This window comes from Motacilla alba, chromosome Z (assembly GCF_015832195.1).
Source record: "Motacilla alba alba isolate MOTALB_02 chromosome Z, Motacilla_alba_V1.0_pri, whole genome shotgun sequence".
Lineage (NCBI taxonomy): Eukaryota > Metazoa > Chordata > Aves > Passeriformes > Motacillidae > Motacilla > Motacilla alba.
Window position 1 is genome coordinate 51376796 of NC_052046.1, and position 15060 is coordinate 51391855.

General features: G+C 41.6%; 1 protein-coding gene across 4 annotated transcripts in view; it reads left to right on the forward strand.

Moving 5' to 3' along the window:
* Nucleotides 1-4829: 4829 nt before the first annotated feature.
* The window catches only part of FRMD3 (FERM domain containing 3), a 129227-nt gene continuing 118996 nt past the window's right edge, over nucleotides 4830-15060 (forward strand). Inside the window, exons 1-2 of one of the 4 annotated variants that reach the window (XM_038124015.1) lie at nucleotides 4830-4848; nucleotides 4940-5234. In XM_038124015.1, the coding sequence (XP_037979943.1) occupies nucleotides 4983-5234 (252 nt within the window). In that variant the 5' untranslated portion in view covers nucleotides 4830-4848; nucleotides 4940-4982. Of the gene's footprint in view, nucleotides 4849-4939; nucleotides 5235-5254; nucleotides 5658-5788; nucleotides 7372-10586; nucleotides 10730-15060 lie in introns of those variants that run through there. The other 3 variants (XM_038124017.1, XM_038124019.1, XM_038124016.1) reach the window with 3 other exon arrangements.

Consider the following 15060-nt stretch of genomic DNA (forward strand, 5'->3'; position numbering starts at 1 on the left):
TGAATTTGAGTGTTACTAAACAATTTAATTAGAAGAACTCTATAAAAGGAAGAACTGTTCAAGCAACAGATAGGCAATATCTCTTTTCTCCAATTATCAACACTGCCTGGAAATATATCTCTACCTACTTAAAAACCAAACTTTTTTATTGATCAGATTACTGTATTCTTTGTCTGTGCATTAATATGGTCAGGAGAATGGAGCTGTGCTTTGCAGCTTGATGAAGGGAGTGTCTTTTTTTTTGATTCCCAAATCATTGGTATGGTAATTTTTTAAAAATTTATCATAGACTAAGGAGATATATGGATGTGACAGCCTCTCTGCATTCAGCATGAGACAATCAGGTTCTTCTAGGTACTGCATTAACTCCAGACCTCTGAAACCCCTGGTTGTGTCATGTGCAAAGCCTGTAAATCTTTCAGCAGTGGTAGCTGCAGGGTTTCTCTGGGGCTGTTACCAAGCCTGTAAAAGTACTGCATGGGTTGTGTGAAAGCAGCTAGGGAGAACCTGAAGTGAATGAAGTTTTTGGGAACAAACTTGGTCCTCAGAGCACTTTTTTGGAGATGCGGCCTGGGAAACAGAGAGTACACTGCCTGCTGTAGTTTTCCAGAGAAGTATATTAGACTCACTGGATTAGAATTAGAGTAGAATAACTAGATATATATTTCCTGAAAAGAGAAGAGCATACCAAAGAAACATTTTGATCCTACTGATAAGAAAAACATGGCAAGTCCCAGGGCTCAGTGAATCACAAGAATCATCTCACTGACTTTGTACGCTTCAAACCAAAGGCTAAAAGCTGACATTTTCCTTTTTGGTAGTTGTACTATGTAGATTAAAATCAATGTAAAGTTTGCTCCCATCAGCAAATTTCAAGTGTGGTGTTGTGCAATCCAGTTTAACTCAGATAAATGCTGATTGGAGTTTGAGCTTCCAGATGACATCTGCAGGAAATTTGCTGAAAAGTTTGTACAGTAAACTCAACTCGTCATTCTCTACTGAAAGGGAGTTCTGTAATGTTCTTCCCATACTTTGTTCTGAATCTTTATAGAGATTGCTAAACTTAAGCAGTGGAAGAAGATACCTACTTCTGACTCACCACTTCACCCCCTGAAAGCGATGGTTGGGGTGCACTTAAGGAATGTGGAGGTCGACAGGACCACCAGTGCCATGCAGGTTCAGATACAGCCCTGCTGATTTCAATAACACTCCAGGTCTTTTTTACTGGGGCAGTTATGGGCAAATATATCACTGATAACCTTGCGTTTTTTAGTGGACTTTAGGGAGTGACAGCTCCCTTTAGAGTACAAGCATGAAAATCATGAGTCTTTTTATACTACTGTTGAATAATGTAGCATTTTATGTATCCTGTTGCTTTCTCATTCATGCAACAACTATGTGATGGTTTTGTACTGATTTTGTAATGCAAAAGAAAGTAGAAACCCTATGTGAATTCAAGGTTCGCCTTCTGACTCAACTCTGCCCCCAGTGAACAATACAGCTTTTGCTATTTAAATATATTTTTCTTTGTAATTTATGTATATTTTAATACAAATAGGGTTTTTTCAATATATGCATTAATATTTTATAAACAGTTTTCAAGTTACTGGTGTAATATTTACATGTAAGAAACCTTTTATTTCAAGATGCAAACCCCTGGTTTTTTGTTTTTATTTTTTCAACTGTTTTTTGATCCAAAGTGATTTTTTAGACAACTACTTAACACTGAAACAAATTCCCAAATGTGTGGAACCTCTTACTTGTTTTCATATTTTGCATGCTGCCTGGTATGCCCAGCCCTTCAATTACCTCACTGCTAATTTCAGCTTAGTTACTGGATCTATTTTACAATCATACTGTGCGTGCCTTTGTGCCTTTGACAGCAAAACTCACACTTTCCTGGCTACAGGAATCTGCTCCCTGAACTATTGATTCATTGCTTGCTCAACCCTCACCTCCCATTCTTTAGGATATTTTCTGGAGAAGCCTAATGCCCAGGCCATCTCTCTTCATCTGAAATATTTAAGTGTTGGAGCTCCTAATACTATTGCAGAAGGGAACTGAGTAAAATCTAAACTGTCACAGACTTCACAAAAAAGTCACTGCTTTCTTATGGCACCACGATCTCTGAGCAATGGCTAATTGCTGTGCCTGCTAATGAGTGTGAGAGCCCTGTGAGGGACATGGCTGAGGTGATGGGGAGGTGTGGGCCTTGGTGAAGGACCCCTCTGGGGACAGTGATCTGTATGTTTGGCCTACCCATGCTGGAGCTCAAGGTCTGACCCATGGCAGGCAGTGTTTACAGCCATAGCAGTTGTATTAATGGATTAATCTTCAAGTATTTGGGAAAAACCCCAAACAAATCCAAATCAAATGTCTATATATTTGGCTAAATTACAAACATTAATTGAAAGAGCTTAAGTTGCTGTTATTATCAGCCACTGAAGGGAAAATACTTGACAATTATATTCTGTAATTTGACTCCGTGCAGAATCATCCAGATATCAAAGTACAGCTCAAGCTCATTAGTGCTCCCTGCTGTCCCACTTTGTATCTGACAGCAATTCCTAGGTAAGTAGGCTACTGTCCTTTTGGACATGTACTCATCCCAAAGCAAAGTCATTCAGTGACCAGTTAGGTGAAGAAAGAATGGGAATGTGACTATTGCACGGAGTGGTTCTGAGACTGATGGATCTAAAATGCATTTCAAGCATGTGTCTGCCCACCACCATCCAGTTCTTGCAGCTGGCATTTCCTGGTATTGAGATCCCCCATTAGAACTTCCAACACCTGCAATACAAAGCCAGGTGAGAGGTTCAATAAACACCTCAATAACATGACACGGTTTTGGCAGCAACAGCAGTATCTGATAACCTTCCCCTGAGTCAAAAGCGTATTCTGCAAGTTCAAGCAGCATATTTTTTTATATACTCCATCAGCTCAGCATTTTCTGGTAACTGAATTAAATTTATCTATGGGTTGCTATGTTTAACTATATTTGCCATAGTATTTTAAATGTCAATTCCTCAAGTACCTGACTTTTCAGGTAGTATTTCCGAACCCCAGCTACATAAGGACTGTTTGGCCTCCTAGATCCAGCAAAAAAGGGTGCACTGTAATATGTTTTGAGGTAAGTTAGGGTGGTGTTCTGCATAATTTATGATACTAAGAGAACTTTAAGGACCTTCTATTTGTAAAGGAAAAAAAAAGTCTCGAGTTCTTTTCAAATAAGGAAGGAGTGGTAGTCCTAATATGTGATGCAAAATTAATCTGATGGAGTTACTTTGTGAAGTTGCAACTGGAAAGAGTGTTTGGTTTTCAGTCAAAAATAACTTTCATTACTTGGTTGGGTTTTTTAGTTGTTCTTTGATTTTTTTCTCTCTGAGTGGAGTATTTGGTTTTAATAGCTTAATTTATATGGTGTGTTCCTGTTAGAATACTGCCATATTCTGTGCTGTAAAAACTGTTGCTGTGGTAGCTGAAACATAGAAATGGGTTACGTGTCTCAGAGAGTTCTCAGGCACCTCAGGTACACATGGTAAGAGATATTAAAGAGGCAAATAAAGTGAACAAAAGACAAGAGTGACCTGTTTATACAACAGGCAAATGAAGTCCAGCTGAGCTCTGTACTCAGGCAGCTCTGCTGCTGTTGGTACACACTAGTTCATACTTGCTGTGCTCACACTTGTTTGGGGGTTGCAGATTTCATGTTGTAGTCATCACTGTTGCTGTAACTCTGAGAACTGCTGGAAAGCTCATCCCTCTCTATGTAGTCCTGAAGGTAAAGAAAAACCCCCCTTCAGACAATGGTAGACTATGACCTGCTCACTAAATCTTCATCATTGGCTCAGCTCTCTCTTATAATTCCCCTTTTGGGTGGAGAAAAGTGTGCTGCAGAGACTGAAGGAAAGCTAAAATACTTGGCTTAGAAAGGGAATATTCCTTCTCTATAAGAAGGAGGAAAATCTGTGACACCTGAGAGTCAATCTGCATGTGGCAGATGCTTAAATCCTGCTATTGAGTTCCCATGTTGCAGGACTGTAAGACATAAAGTGTTATTTTATTATTAATGAGTGGGTGTCCACATCTGGTGTCTCAGCTGATAAGGACCTTCTTCCATAACTTGTGGGCTGGCTGTGGCTGCTGAGGTGAATAATCTATTTTAAATACTCACTGGTTTGCTTCACTATTCACTATGCAATTGAAAGCATTTATCATTTCTGAGAAGCATATATTTATAGCTTTTCTTTTATGTTCTACATTAAAGGGCTCTGCATATTTATTAGCTGATGGTAGTGAGCATTATATATTTCACATTTGTTTGTGGTTGCCTGTATTTTCTGCTGTTAGCAGTCCAGCAGAAACCCAAAGAAAGAGCTTACAGCAGTAGCAGCACTTAGGATTTTACATGGATTTTTCTAAACAACGCCACTCGCACAGAGCTATTTTCAAAATATGAACATTTAGAGATAATCCAGACAACTAGGCAATAATAACGGAAATGCATCTCCTGTGTGACTGTCAGTGCTTCTTTTATATTTGTAAACTTCCAGTCATGCCACATTTTGCCCTGGCTGTTTTTCATTTAATATTTCAAAGGCAAGTGCTAATTTTTTAACACAATGCTGATCCCTGTTTCAAGGCTGGTTAAGGATGGTGCTTGCTTTCTGCCAGCAAGGGTTTACACAAATGTGTACACCCTTTTGTGATGGAGAACATAATAGTGAAACCACTGGATGTTTCATTTTCTTTCCCGCTTAGACAACAAATGGAATCTGACTGCTGCTCCCTAATGGGCCATTTTTTTTTTCCCTGAGGAAACAAGTTTCCAAGGCTTGCACTCTTACAGTAAGTTGCATTCTGTTTTCTTCTGTTTCATTAGGGTACACTCATCTTTGGTGAGGTTTCTTTAGTGTGACTCCATATATGTATTCCACAGGCTTCTCCTCCTGCCTCGGGCTGTATTGGGATACGCCGGAGGCATGGGCGGCCAGCCAGCGTGGGGACTCCGCTCCCCGCCGGCAGCCTGGGGGTTGTCCCCCGTTTGCAGGGCATCGGGCATTCCCACGCGAGTACAGTCGCCCAGGTGGACTCAAAACCAGTCGAGGCACGCCCGTGGCGGCGAAGACAAACAATCGCGCTGTCCATTTCCCTCTGGGCGCTGCCAGCCCGACGGAACGGAGTCGCGCAGGGAGCCCAGCCGGGACCGTGGGGCGGAGAAGCGGGAGGAGCAGGTGAGGGCGGAGAGGTGCCCCCGCGGGCCGTGCCGTGCCGTGCCATGCCGTGCCGGGGGCGGGCGCAGGAGGATGCTGAGGCCGGCCAGCGGAGCGCATCCTGACGCAGCGGCGGCCCGAGCCGCGGCGGGCGGGCGGATGGCGGGCGGCGGCGGAACGCCGCGGGGCTGAGGGGTGGCGCTGCCGCCGCGCCTCTCCGCGCCGTGTCGCGCCGTGCAGCGCTGTGCCACGCCGCGCCGTGCCGTGCCGTGGTCGGCCGGGCGCCTCTGCAGGCTGGCCCCCTGCGGCTGCCTGCGGGGCGGCAGCGGCGGGCGGGCTGCCGGGATGATCCGGTTCCGGAGCTCCAGCATCAGGTCGCTAAGCGCGGAGATGAAATGCACCGTGCGGCTGCTGGACGACTCCGAGATCTCCTGCCACATCCAGGTGCCGGAGCGGAAAGGGGCGGCGGCGGCGGCAGGGCTGCTCGGGGGGCGGCGGCTCTGGGGGCCGGGTGCGGGCGGCGGCTCGCGGGTCGCAGGGCCCGGGGGGCGGCAGGGCTCGGCTGGGCTCGGCTGGGCTCGGCTGGGCTCGCCTCGGCTCTGCGCGGCCGCGGCGGGAGTTCCGCTCCCCGCACGCCCCGTTCTCGGCGGGGGCTCCGCGCACCTGCGGCGCGGCAGCCGCGCCTGCTTCGCCGCCTCCCGGTGCTGCGCCACGGCGTTGCACTGCGCGGCGTGGAGCCCGCCCGGCCGCTGCCGGAGCCGCGGGATCCGTCGGGCTCCGGCACCCCCGGCACAGCGTCCCCGCGGGCGAGAGCAGCGGTCTGGGCTGCGGTGGCCCGGGCGAGGAGGGAAATCCCGGCGGCGACTTCCCCGTCCCACGAGGCGGTAACGGGGCGCCCCGGACGGCACCGCAGGCTGCGGAGGCGATGTGCGGGAGGACTCGCTCTCCGACACCGGGAAAGCCCTGCCTTGGAAGCAAGGCCCGCGGCGTGCGGTGTCGGGAACCGCCGTTACCGATATAGCGGGCAGAGTTCAAAATGAAGCTCTGCCCTCTCTTCCTCTTCATCTGAGACAAAAGATAACTTGGAGCAGGCTCTTCAGTGATAGTAGTTGCTGTGTGGTTGGGGAAAAAAGAATAACAACAACAAAACAACTTCGTCGTAGTCCCTCTTCCTGATTACTTAGTCCCTCTTTTTATTCCTTCAATTAATAAGGATAAAGATGTGAACACTGAGGAGTCTGTGCTTTTGTGGTGGAGCAGCAATGTTTGTGATGCGTGAAAGCAGGGGTATTTCAGGAACCGTAACTCTGGGTACACTATGGAGGACTTACAGATTCTTACAGATTTAACTGCAAGCATTAAAATCAAGTTACCCTCTGAAATTTCCATAGTGTTCACAGAATAACAGAGAGGAACTTGGCATCCAGATCAGAAGAAGTGAGTGGCCTTTTAGGAAGTTTTTTGTCACTCACAGTTGGTATTTCTGTCTCTCTGACAGAAAGAACTACAGCTTTAAATTGAGTTGGTAACCTTATACTAAGACCATTATGGCTGAGAAACTCCAAGTGCCATGAAATGCAAGTTCCATTTTTGCTGGGACCAAACAATGTTTTTTGTTAGTTCCAACAGAGCTATTTAACACCAGCATATAGAGAGATAGTTCCAGCTGAAAAGGACCCAAAACAATCACCTAGTCCAACTGCCTGACTGCTCCAGGGCTGACCAGAACACAAAGCCTGATACTGAGGGCATTGCCCAAGTGTCTCTATTTAAGGCACTGGCAGGTTTGGGGCATCAATTCCAGGAAGCCTGCTCTAGTGTTTGACCACCGTCTTGGTAAAGAAATGTTTTCTGTTATCCAGTCTGAACCTCTCCAGATGCAGCTTTGAGCCATTCCCATTCCATGTTGCTGGATGCCAGGAACACACCAGCACTCCCTCTCCCTCTGCAGGTCTGCTCCTCAGGGAGCTGTACAGAGCAATGAGGTCACCCCTGAGCCGCCTCCTCTCCAAACCAGACAAACCCAGAGCCCTCAGCCGCTCCTCACAGGATGTGCCTTCCAGCCCTTCCACCAGCTCTGTTATCCTCCTCTGGACCATTCCAGGCCCTTCTCACCCTTCTCAGACTCTGGGGCCCAGCACTGCACACAGGACTCAGGGTGAGGCCGCACCAGGGCTGAATCCAGCAGGATGATCCCAATCACAGCTGGTGATGCTGTGTCTGCTGCATCCCGGGGTGGGGTTTGCCCTCCTGGCTGCCTGGGCACACACTGCTGGCTCACCCTGAGCTGCTGCTGACCAGCACCCCCAGATCCCTTTTGCAGGGCTGCTCTACACACACTCCTCTCCCAGTCCGTGGTTGCGTACTAGTTACTCTTGAACGGCATGTAACCTGAAAGTAACAGGAAATTACTGAAAACATTTTGCGCATGTATCATTCTAGTGCTCTCATTAATGAAGAGCATTGTTGTAAGATTTATTGAGTAAGAAGCAGCATGGCCTTCAGAGTCTTTTCTTGAAGTTTAATGCAAGCTTTGCATAACTTATTTGGCACCTTTAAAAATTGGTCTCTTTAAGCAATCATAAATTTAAGGTCAGGTTCTAAGACGGTTATGACAGCTCTTTGGGTTTGAAGTATTCAACAGATTTATATATGCTGAGAGTATTCCCTTCAATGCCTACAGGGTAGAAAAAAAGAGTTACTTTAACACTTTAGGTGTTATATTAGGCAAGATGAAGCAATGAACTTAGAACAAGTTGTATGGTATTGCATTGTTATGGCTAATTCTGCAGGCAGGAGAAAAATCACTGTTGAAAATATTAGATTCTAAGGATTATTCTGAAGATTGAGTTCTTTTATAATCTCATTTAGAACTTGTTTTCCTGTGTCTGCACTCTGACAAAAGCATTTCAAATGTGGGAATAGCTCAGGTTGTTTCTTTATCCTCCTGTGTGCGCATAGCTTTTTAGACACTAAAATGAATTAATGAATCCCAAACCACTCAACTTTTTGTCTTTAGTCTCTTTTTCAGACCTGTATTTGAACTTCATATTGTGGACAAAACTTACTAGGAGCTTTAGCAGTACTTTTTTTTTTTTTTAATGAAAGAAACTCCCACTGTTAGATCTATATGTGCATATTGATGCATGTTCACTGGGACAAAATAACCCCGATGATGTGCTGCTGGGTTAACAGTAGAGATGCCAGGGTTGTGCTGGCTGGAACATGTTGGACAGCTGTGTTTTGGTCATTAAGAGGATAAGAAATCCTAATTCTACAACACTGAGAAATGCCATCAGAGTCTCCTAGGGACACACGATGATGCAGTAAGGAATGTGACAACTGAAATTCTTGTGGCACATTTTCAGGGAAAAGGGAGGGGAGATATGTAGCTAGTCTAGATGGTGAGATGTGCAGGTATGATTTGATACAGTTTAGCACACCAAATTTTACCAAACCCTACTTTTTCAAGTATATCTTTCCAGCAGTTGGCTTCTGTACTTAGATTAGTATCACAGGAACCTGGTACCACTTCTGGGCAGAGGTGTATGCTAATTTTCAAATCCACTGTAGGTCTTTGGCCCTACAAAATATGCAACCAGAATTGTATGTTACTCATCTAAAACACTGGGAGTTTGTTTTAGGAAAAATAAGCAGGAGCAGATATACTTAAAACTGCATATGCACATGTGTGTATTTTTTTCCTTCTGTAAATTTCAGTGTTTAGGCAGGAAAAGAAAATGCATATCTCTTTTTATTATTAAAGTTCTTTCAAAGTAGTGTTTCATCAAGCCACAAAGCTAATAAAGTCTGCTTTTGGAAACTACATTTTTTTTAGCAAATAGTCTAGTGACAGCATATGGTGCAGTGTGGGGAGAATCAGAGAATCAGAAGTGAATAATGCATTTTTAGACTCCAGCCAACTAGTTATCGAGTTGTGAAGCTGCCATGTAGGTCACCAAGTTGCTCAAGGCTAGGTTTGCAGCTCAAAGGTCAAGACTCAATGCATTGTCCTCCTCATCTGAGGAGGCAAAATAGATGAAGTGGTGACACACACAAGAATGGGCTGGGACCTGAGGGACACCTGACTAATTCTTATGGTGATGTTTATTTTCCCATGATTTTTGTTTGTGAAGGCTCTCTGTAACCTGTAGCAGACAGTCTTATAGCAGCAGTACGGTACAGTGAAGTGGCTGCCGCACAGCTGAAAATGAGAGGTTATGAAAAACAGCCTGAAGGGCTACTGGCCACTGTCTGTTTCCATTTGCAAGAGAAAGAGGCGACCTGCTTGTGCAGCCTGCCTGATAAAACACAGAACCAAGGTTTGAAAGACGGCAGTGGGGGAAGTAGGTCTTCAAAACTATTGGAAATGAGTCTGGAGCAGCCAGAAGACCTCCTTTTTGGAGGTATTAATGAGATACTTTTCTTCTGACTCAATGACATAACGGGAGAAAACTTCCAGTTTTGCTGACTTCAAGCAATAACTTAATGCAGCAATCTAGCCTTTTAGTAGCAATGGCCTAGACCAAGTCTTGGTTTAACCCATGCCACTTGTTCATTCCTTAATTCAAGTTTTGCTTTACTCCTTGAGATGTCCAGGTCCAGCTGTGTACAAGTGGAGATAAGTTTGGCATGATTGAAGCTTTTCCTCTCATTTGCAGCTTGTTATTGAAAGTGGTATGAACTTTGCTGTCTGTGCGCTTATTTGTAGAAATACTGCATGACTGGGTCTTCTTGTGCCTCAGCACATGTGTAAAATTGTGTTATAGTGGGGCCTTTTTAATGACACAGATTTTGCTTCAAATGAGCTTTCCTGTACAAAAATCTGTTTTGATATTCCCAAAAATATAATTTGGCTACAACACTAGTTTTTATTTTTTAATTTTATCTAAATAGTTATTTGATTGTTGCTTAAAAGAAACAATTTGAATTTCTATGTGTGTCCAGATTTTGAACAAGGAGAAGATGTTATTTTTAAAAACTGGTTCAAGAATCAGGGAGAAAATATAGCAGAATAAAGCTTTGATTTACTCATGGTCTGTTCTTAGACCTTTTAACTTTTTTTTTTTTTTTTTTTCAGAATTTAAAATGAAGTTGATAAAATCTGAGAAAGCTCACTTCCTTCTGCTGCTGATAGTTCAATAATGTAGAATGGTCTTGTGCTTTGTTAATCTAATTTTGGGAGCAGCTTCTGTGCAGTTTGAATACTGCTGCCTGTACTTCAGCTAATAATTTATTTGCTTGACTCTTTTTTTTTTCTAATTTTCTTTTAAATGTGACATACACTGTTCTGTCTAGTTCTTTTTGTAGCACATTGATCACTGAAAAGTTGTCTACTTGATTAATATTATCTGCTTGGTCTGTGTCTTACAGGCAAATGTTAAATTTAATAGAAATCTGCTAACCAGAGAACACTATTTAAAATTCCTGTGCTTCAATAAAATGTAAAAACCAAAACAACATGCTGAAGCAGGCTGTGAAGTAAAAGAGCAGTGACCACAAGTCTCACTGTGAAGGTATGCTGAATGTCAATGAGTTAAAAAAAAATAAGTGGGAAGGGGAAGGCAGCATGAGAAAGGAAGGCAGAACGAAAATGGTGTGGAGGCCAGAGATGAAAAAAAGGCAGCGAATCATAGCTGTGGAAAGGGAGAGGTTAAGGGATTATGTAGACAGAAGGCAGGAGATTTAGTGAATTTATATTTATCCTGTAAGCGATGTCAGAAGCGTAACTAGCAAGCGCCTTGAGCTGCTGGATTGATACTACAGCGGTTCAAAATAGTAAGATGAGATAAGGACGGAGGTGCAGGTTAGGAAGAATTATTCCCTATGTTCTGTTGACACATTTTAGAAACTGCTCACTAGGGCTTGTATTCCTTCATGCTTGAGCCTTTAATTGTACAGTTACAGGGGGTACTCTTGGTGAGAGTTGTATACGAGAACACTCTCTAATTAAGCTAAGCCTATGGGTTAAAGCTATTGCTGTTGTAATTGCATGCGTTTGATTAAAGTTTCCGTAATGTATTTATATTCTGTTTGTTTGTTGGAATTTGTTTTTTGGTTTTGTGTTTATACATTAATAATACTTTAAGATGTGCTCTTAGCTCCTTCCAAAGCTGAAAAGGAAATAGGAATAGAGTGTGGTGCTAGAAGATTACTATGGGGTTGGCAGTTTTCATTAAAAATAAGAAATGAGATCTCTTGATGGATTTTGATGTGTTCCTGAAACTTGGTACTTGCTTAACATTAGTTTCCTTGTCTCTGGTAAAGAAAAGGTGCATACCTATGTGTAATACTACCATATTGGTAACAATTCATAAACTCTATTGTTCTCTCTTGCTATTTTTTAAGTGAAAATACTTACAAAGATGGTTTATATAGGATTTTATCCAACATATACTAAACTGCAGTTGAACAGCTTTTGGCTAAAGCTTATTAATGATAAATTAGTTTTTTCCACAATCTTATGCTGTCTGATTAATGATCAAAATCTAAAATTTCTCTGTCCTAGGCTCATAATCTTGCTTTTAATTTTTAACTGCCTGTTTGCTTTGTGTTCTGATTGACATTGCAATTCATATTTTGTTTGCGAGTAAATAAAGGCATGTGTGCCTAAAGACTTACCTAATCCATGGTTAAGATGAAGGTGTGTTTCTGTAAAAAGAAACAATTTAGCTGATAAGTAACTGAATGTGTTGGGGGGTTTGGTGCTGAAGCCGAGAGGCAAAAGGTTATTAAAAATACAGATATCCTTACACAAGGTCTATATAAAAGAAACAAGGTAAAAGGAGAGTTGCAAGTTTAAAATGTACATAGTCTTTTCACTTTTACCCTCCTTTAATTTTCCTTTCAGCTTTGCATAAAAAGTTTTACATTCATTATGGTCAGGCATGTTTGGACACTATCTGAACAGTAGAGTTGGAGCTGAAGTAATAATAGGCAATTGGAAAATCTTTAAGCACAATGCAGCGCTGCTTATATCTGTGAACTGCAAATCATAATTTTGATCCTTAGCAGTAGAAAAGTGGCTCCTGTGAGATACAGAATGCTTTGCAGGAACTTCATGCACTATTTTGTCTTGAAAGGGCTTTTTGCACCCCACCACAAAGTTTTCTTGTACCTTGAGACATCCTAGCATCTTCAGTGCACTGATACAGATTGAATAGATGAAGCAGCTAAGAAGAAATAATATGGCAGAATTAACCAGCCAAAATAATTAATTTCTAAGGAAGTAAATGTATTTTCATGTTTTAGTTGTATTTTCCTGTATTGAATTTCCTGTAGAGGTTAGAAATTATTTTACAGTGTGTATCAGTGCTTCCGAACTTTGAGCTTTAAGAAAAGGAGAGATTAATGCCTTTCATATGGGAAGGTGAGATAAAGAGTCTGATTGGTTTTTGCTGGTCCCCTGTAACAGATATTATATTAAAAACTCAAGTTCTAAACACTTAGGTTAAAGAATGGGGAAAATGACAGCTGGTTATTCTTTTCCTCCTCAAAAAACAAACACACAAACAAACAAACAGGTGGGTTGGAAGAATGGCAAGTAATTATCTCTGTGATAAAACACTTGTTTTCTGTAGCACAGGTTCTTGTTCTTCTGGGTATTTTGGCTTATTAAATCAAACATACTGAAATGGCTCTCTTCATCTTGTCGTTCTCTCTCTTTTTGCACTTCCCCTTCATTCCTTAGTGAGGATAATGTCAACCTGTTGGCAGTGCTCATAACGTCCAGATAATCCTTCTCTCCTTTTCCTGTTAAAGTAAAGCTACCAGCATATGACTATGGCTGTGCCCTTCTCTGCTGCATATGGAATATATGTCCTTATAGTTCTTCCTTTAGCTGAGTTTTCTTGTCTGTTCCTTTATTTTTGATTACTTAAATACTGCTCATTTTTCTCTCTAGCCTTGTTTTCTCACAGACCCATTCTAGACCTTACAAGTCACATTTTTGTTCCTTGTTTTCACTGTGTTTTTAATTCCTTGTCTGATAGTGAAAACACAGTTTTAATAATTCAGCAGTAAATAAATTAATATTAAATCTTCTTTCTGGCATGAAGTAATAATAATTATTATAATAATGATTGTGATAATGATAACAAAAATAATAATATTTCAATTTTCAAGAAACATCACACTTTTCTTTCTTCACTTCTCCACTGTCAATTTATGCTATCTTTTCTAGCTACAGGCATTCAATTCCTAAAAGTGTTTCTGTTTTCCTCTTTTCAGGGTCTAGCATGTTTTTGGTGGAGGTGTGTTGATAATCAGCTCTTGCCATTTCAGTGTGCTTACAGTGTCAAGACAGATGTTGTTCTATGGCAGTTGTAAGCCAAGTGTGAACAATAATAGTCATATTTGTGGTTGCTGCTTATGGAAGTTACTGAAGAATGCACACTGATGATCTAGTACTGTTATATTTAGAGAAAAAGTTTCTCCTCTGGAAACTTGATAAACTTGATAGGAAATGTATCATACCAATCTGTTTATGGTTAGAAAACATAAAATTTCTCAAGGGTCTTCACGGTCAGAAATGAGAAGGTAAAGGGTAGTATACCTTAAGTTCTTTTTCAGCAGAAGTGTCCACAAATGGAAATAACTCCTGCAATAGTTGGAAATCCAGTGATTCAAAATAATTGCAGTAAGATACATAAGTATTAAGTGGCTGCAAAATCATTGCTCTTTAAATGCTCCCTTTGGAAAATATGTTAAATGAGTCAACACCTTCATTAAAAATACTGTTATTTTTCCCTTGTTTTCTTATCCCAGGAAGAAGTAAATGATTTGTATTGAAGACCAATTTTGCTCCTTTTAAATACATTATCTCACAATGATATTTTGTTGTCCCATAGCAACTCCCTTTGGATTAGAACTGTACTTTAAAAAACACAAACAAACCACAAAAAACACAAGATGATTTCCATCTGACCAATTTTTTCCCAATGTTATAATATTTAAACTTGCTGTCAAAGGGCAATGTTGTAAAGAAGACTTTGGAACTTCTGACAACACCATGCAAAACCTTTTTCATGCCATCAGTCTGTACGCCCACTTTCCACAGTTTTTCACGTAACAGAAAACTAAAATGAAATGGTATTACAAAATGAAAACAAACACACAGTACCCTCATGTTCCAAACCCAAACAGTATCAAAAGAATTTACAACAGGACAGAATAATTTATTAAATATAAATAAGGTGAAATTGTGAGGATATTGATGCATGAAGTTCAGACGCAATGGTGTATATTTCTTTTGTTTCCAGGTGCAGAGACTAGTCCAACACTTTTGTCTCCAAAACAGTGTCTATATGTGAACTGCCTTTTGGGAATGGTTCCTGGACTCTCCTATCTACCAGTCATTACCTGGGAACTAATCAGCAAAATACTAATTAGGAGAAACAGTACTGTTTTGTCCTAGCATTTTGCCTGGCATGGGTGCTGGATTTCAAAACTCCAAAATGCTTGAAGAGTTTTAGTAGTCTTAGTATAGATGAAATCCCAACTTTTAAAAAGGAAGAAAAAGAAAGAAAAAAGGAGATTTTTTTTTTTTAATGACTGAAGATGTATTTTATAGTTTGATACTAAAACACGTGTAATGGTAGATGTTTTCATGGTACTTTTATTCTAAGTGGAAAATCTGAAGAATTGTGAAGAGGATCTTCACTGGTTTTTGGTTGCTAAACCAGGAGTTGTGCTGGTTTTAGTAGGTCTGCATTTAGAAAACATCTGCATTTAGAATATGTGGCTGTAATTTTTGATTTGTACCTGTAATCTGTTCTGTAATGATAGTGTTGATTTTTCTGGGGAGTGTGCGGGGTTGTGTGTGTGCTGCTTCACTTGAGTGCTCTTA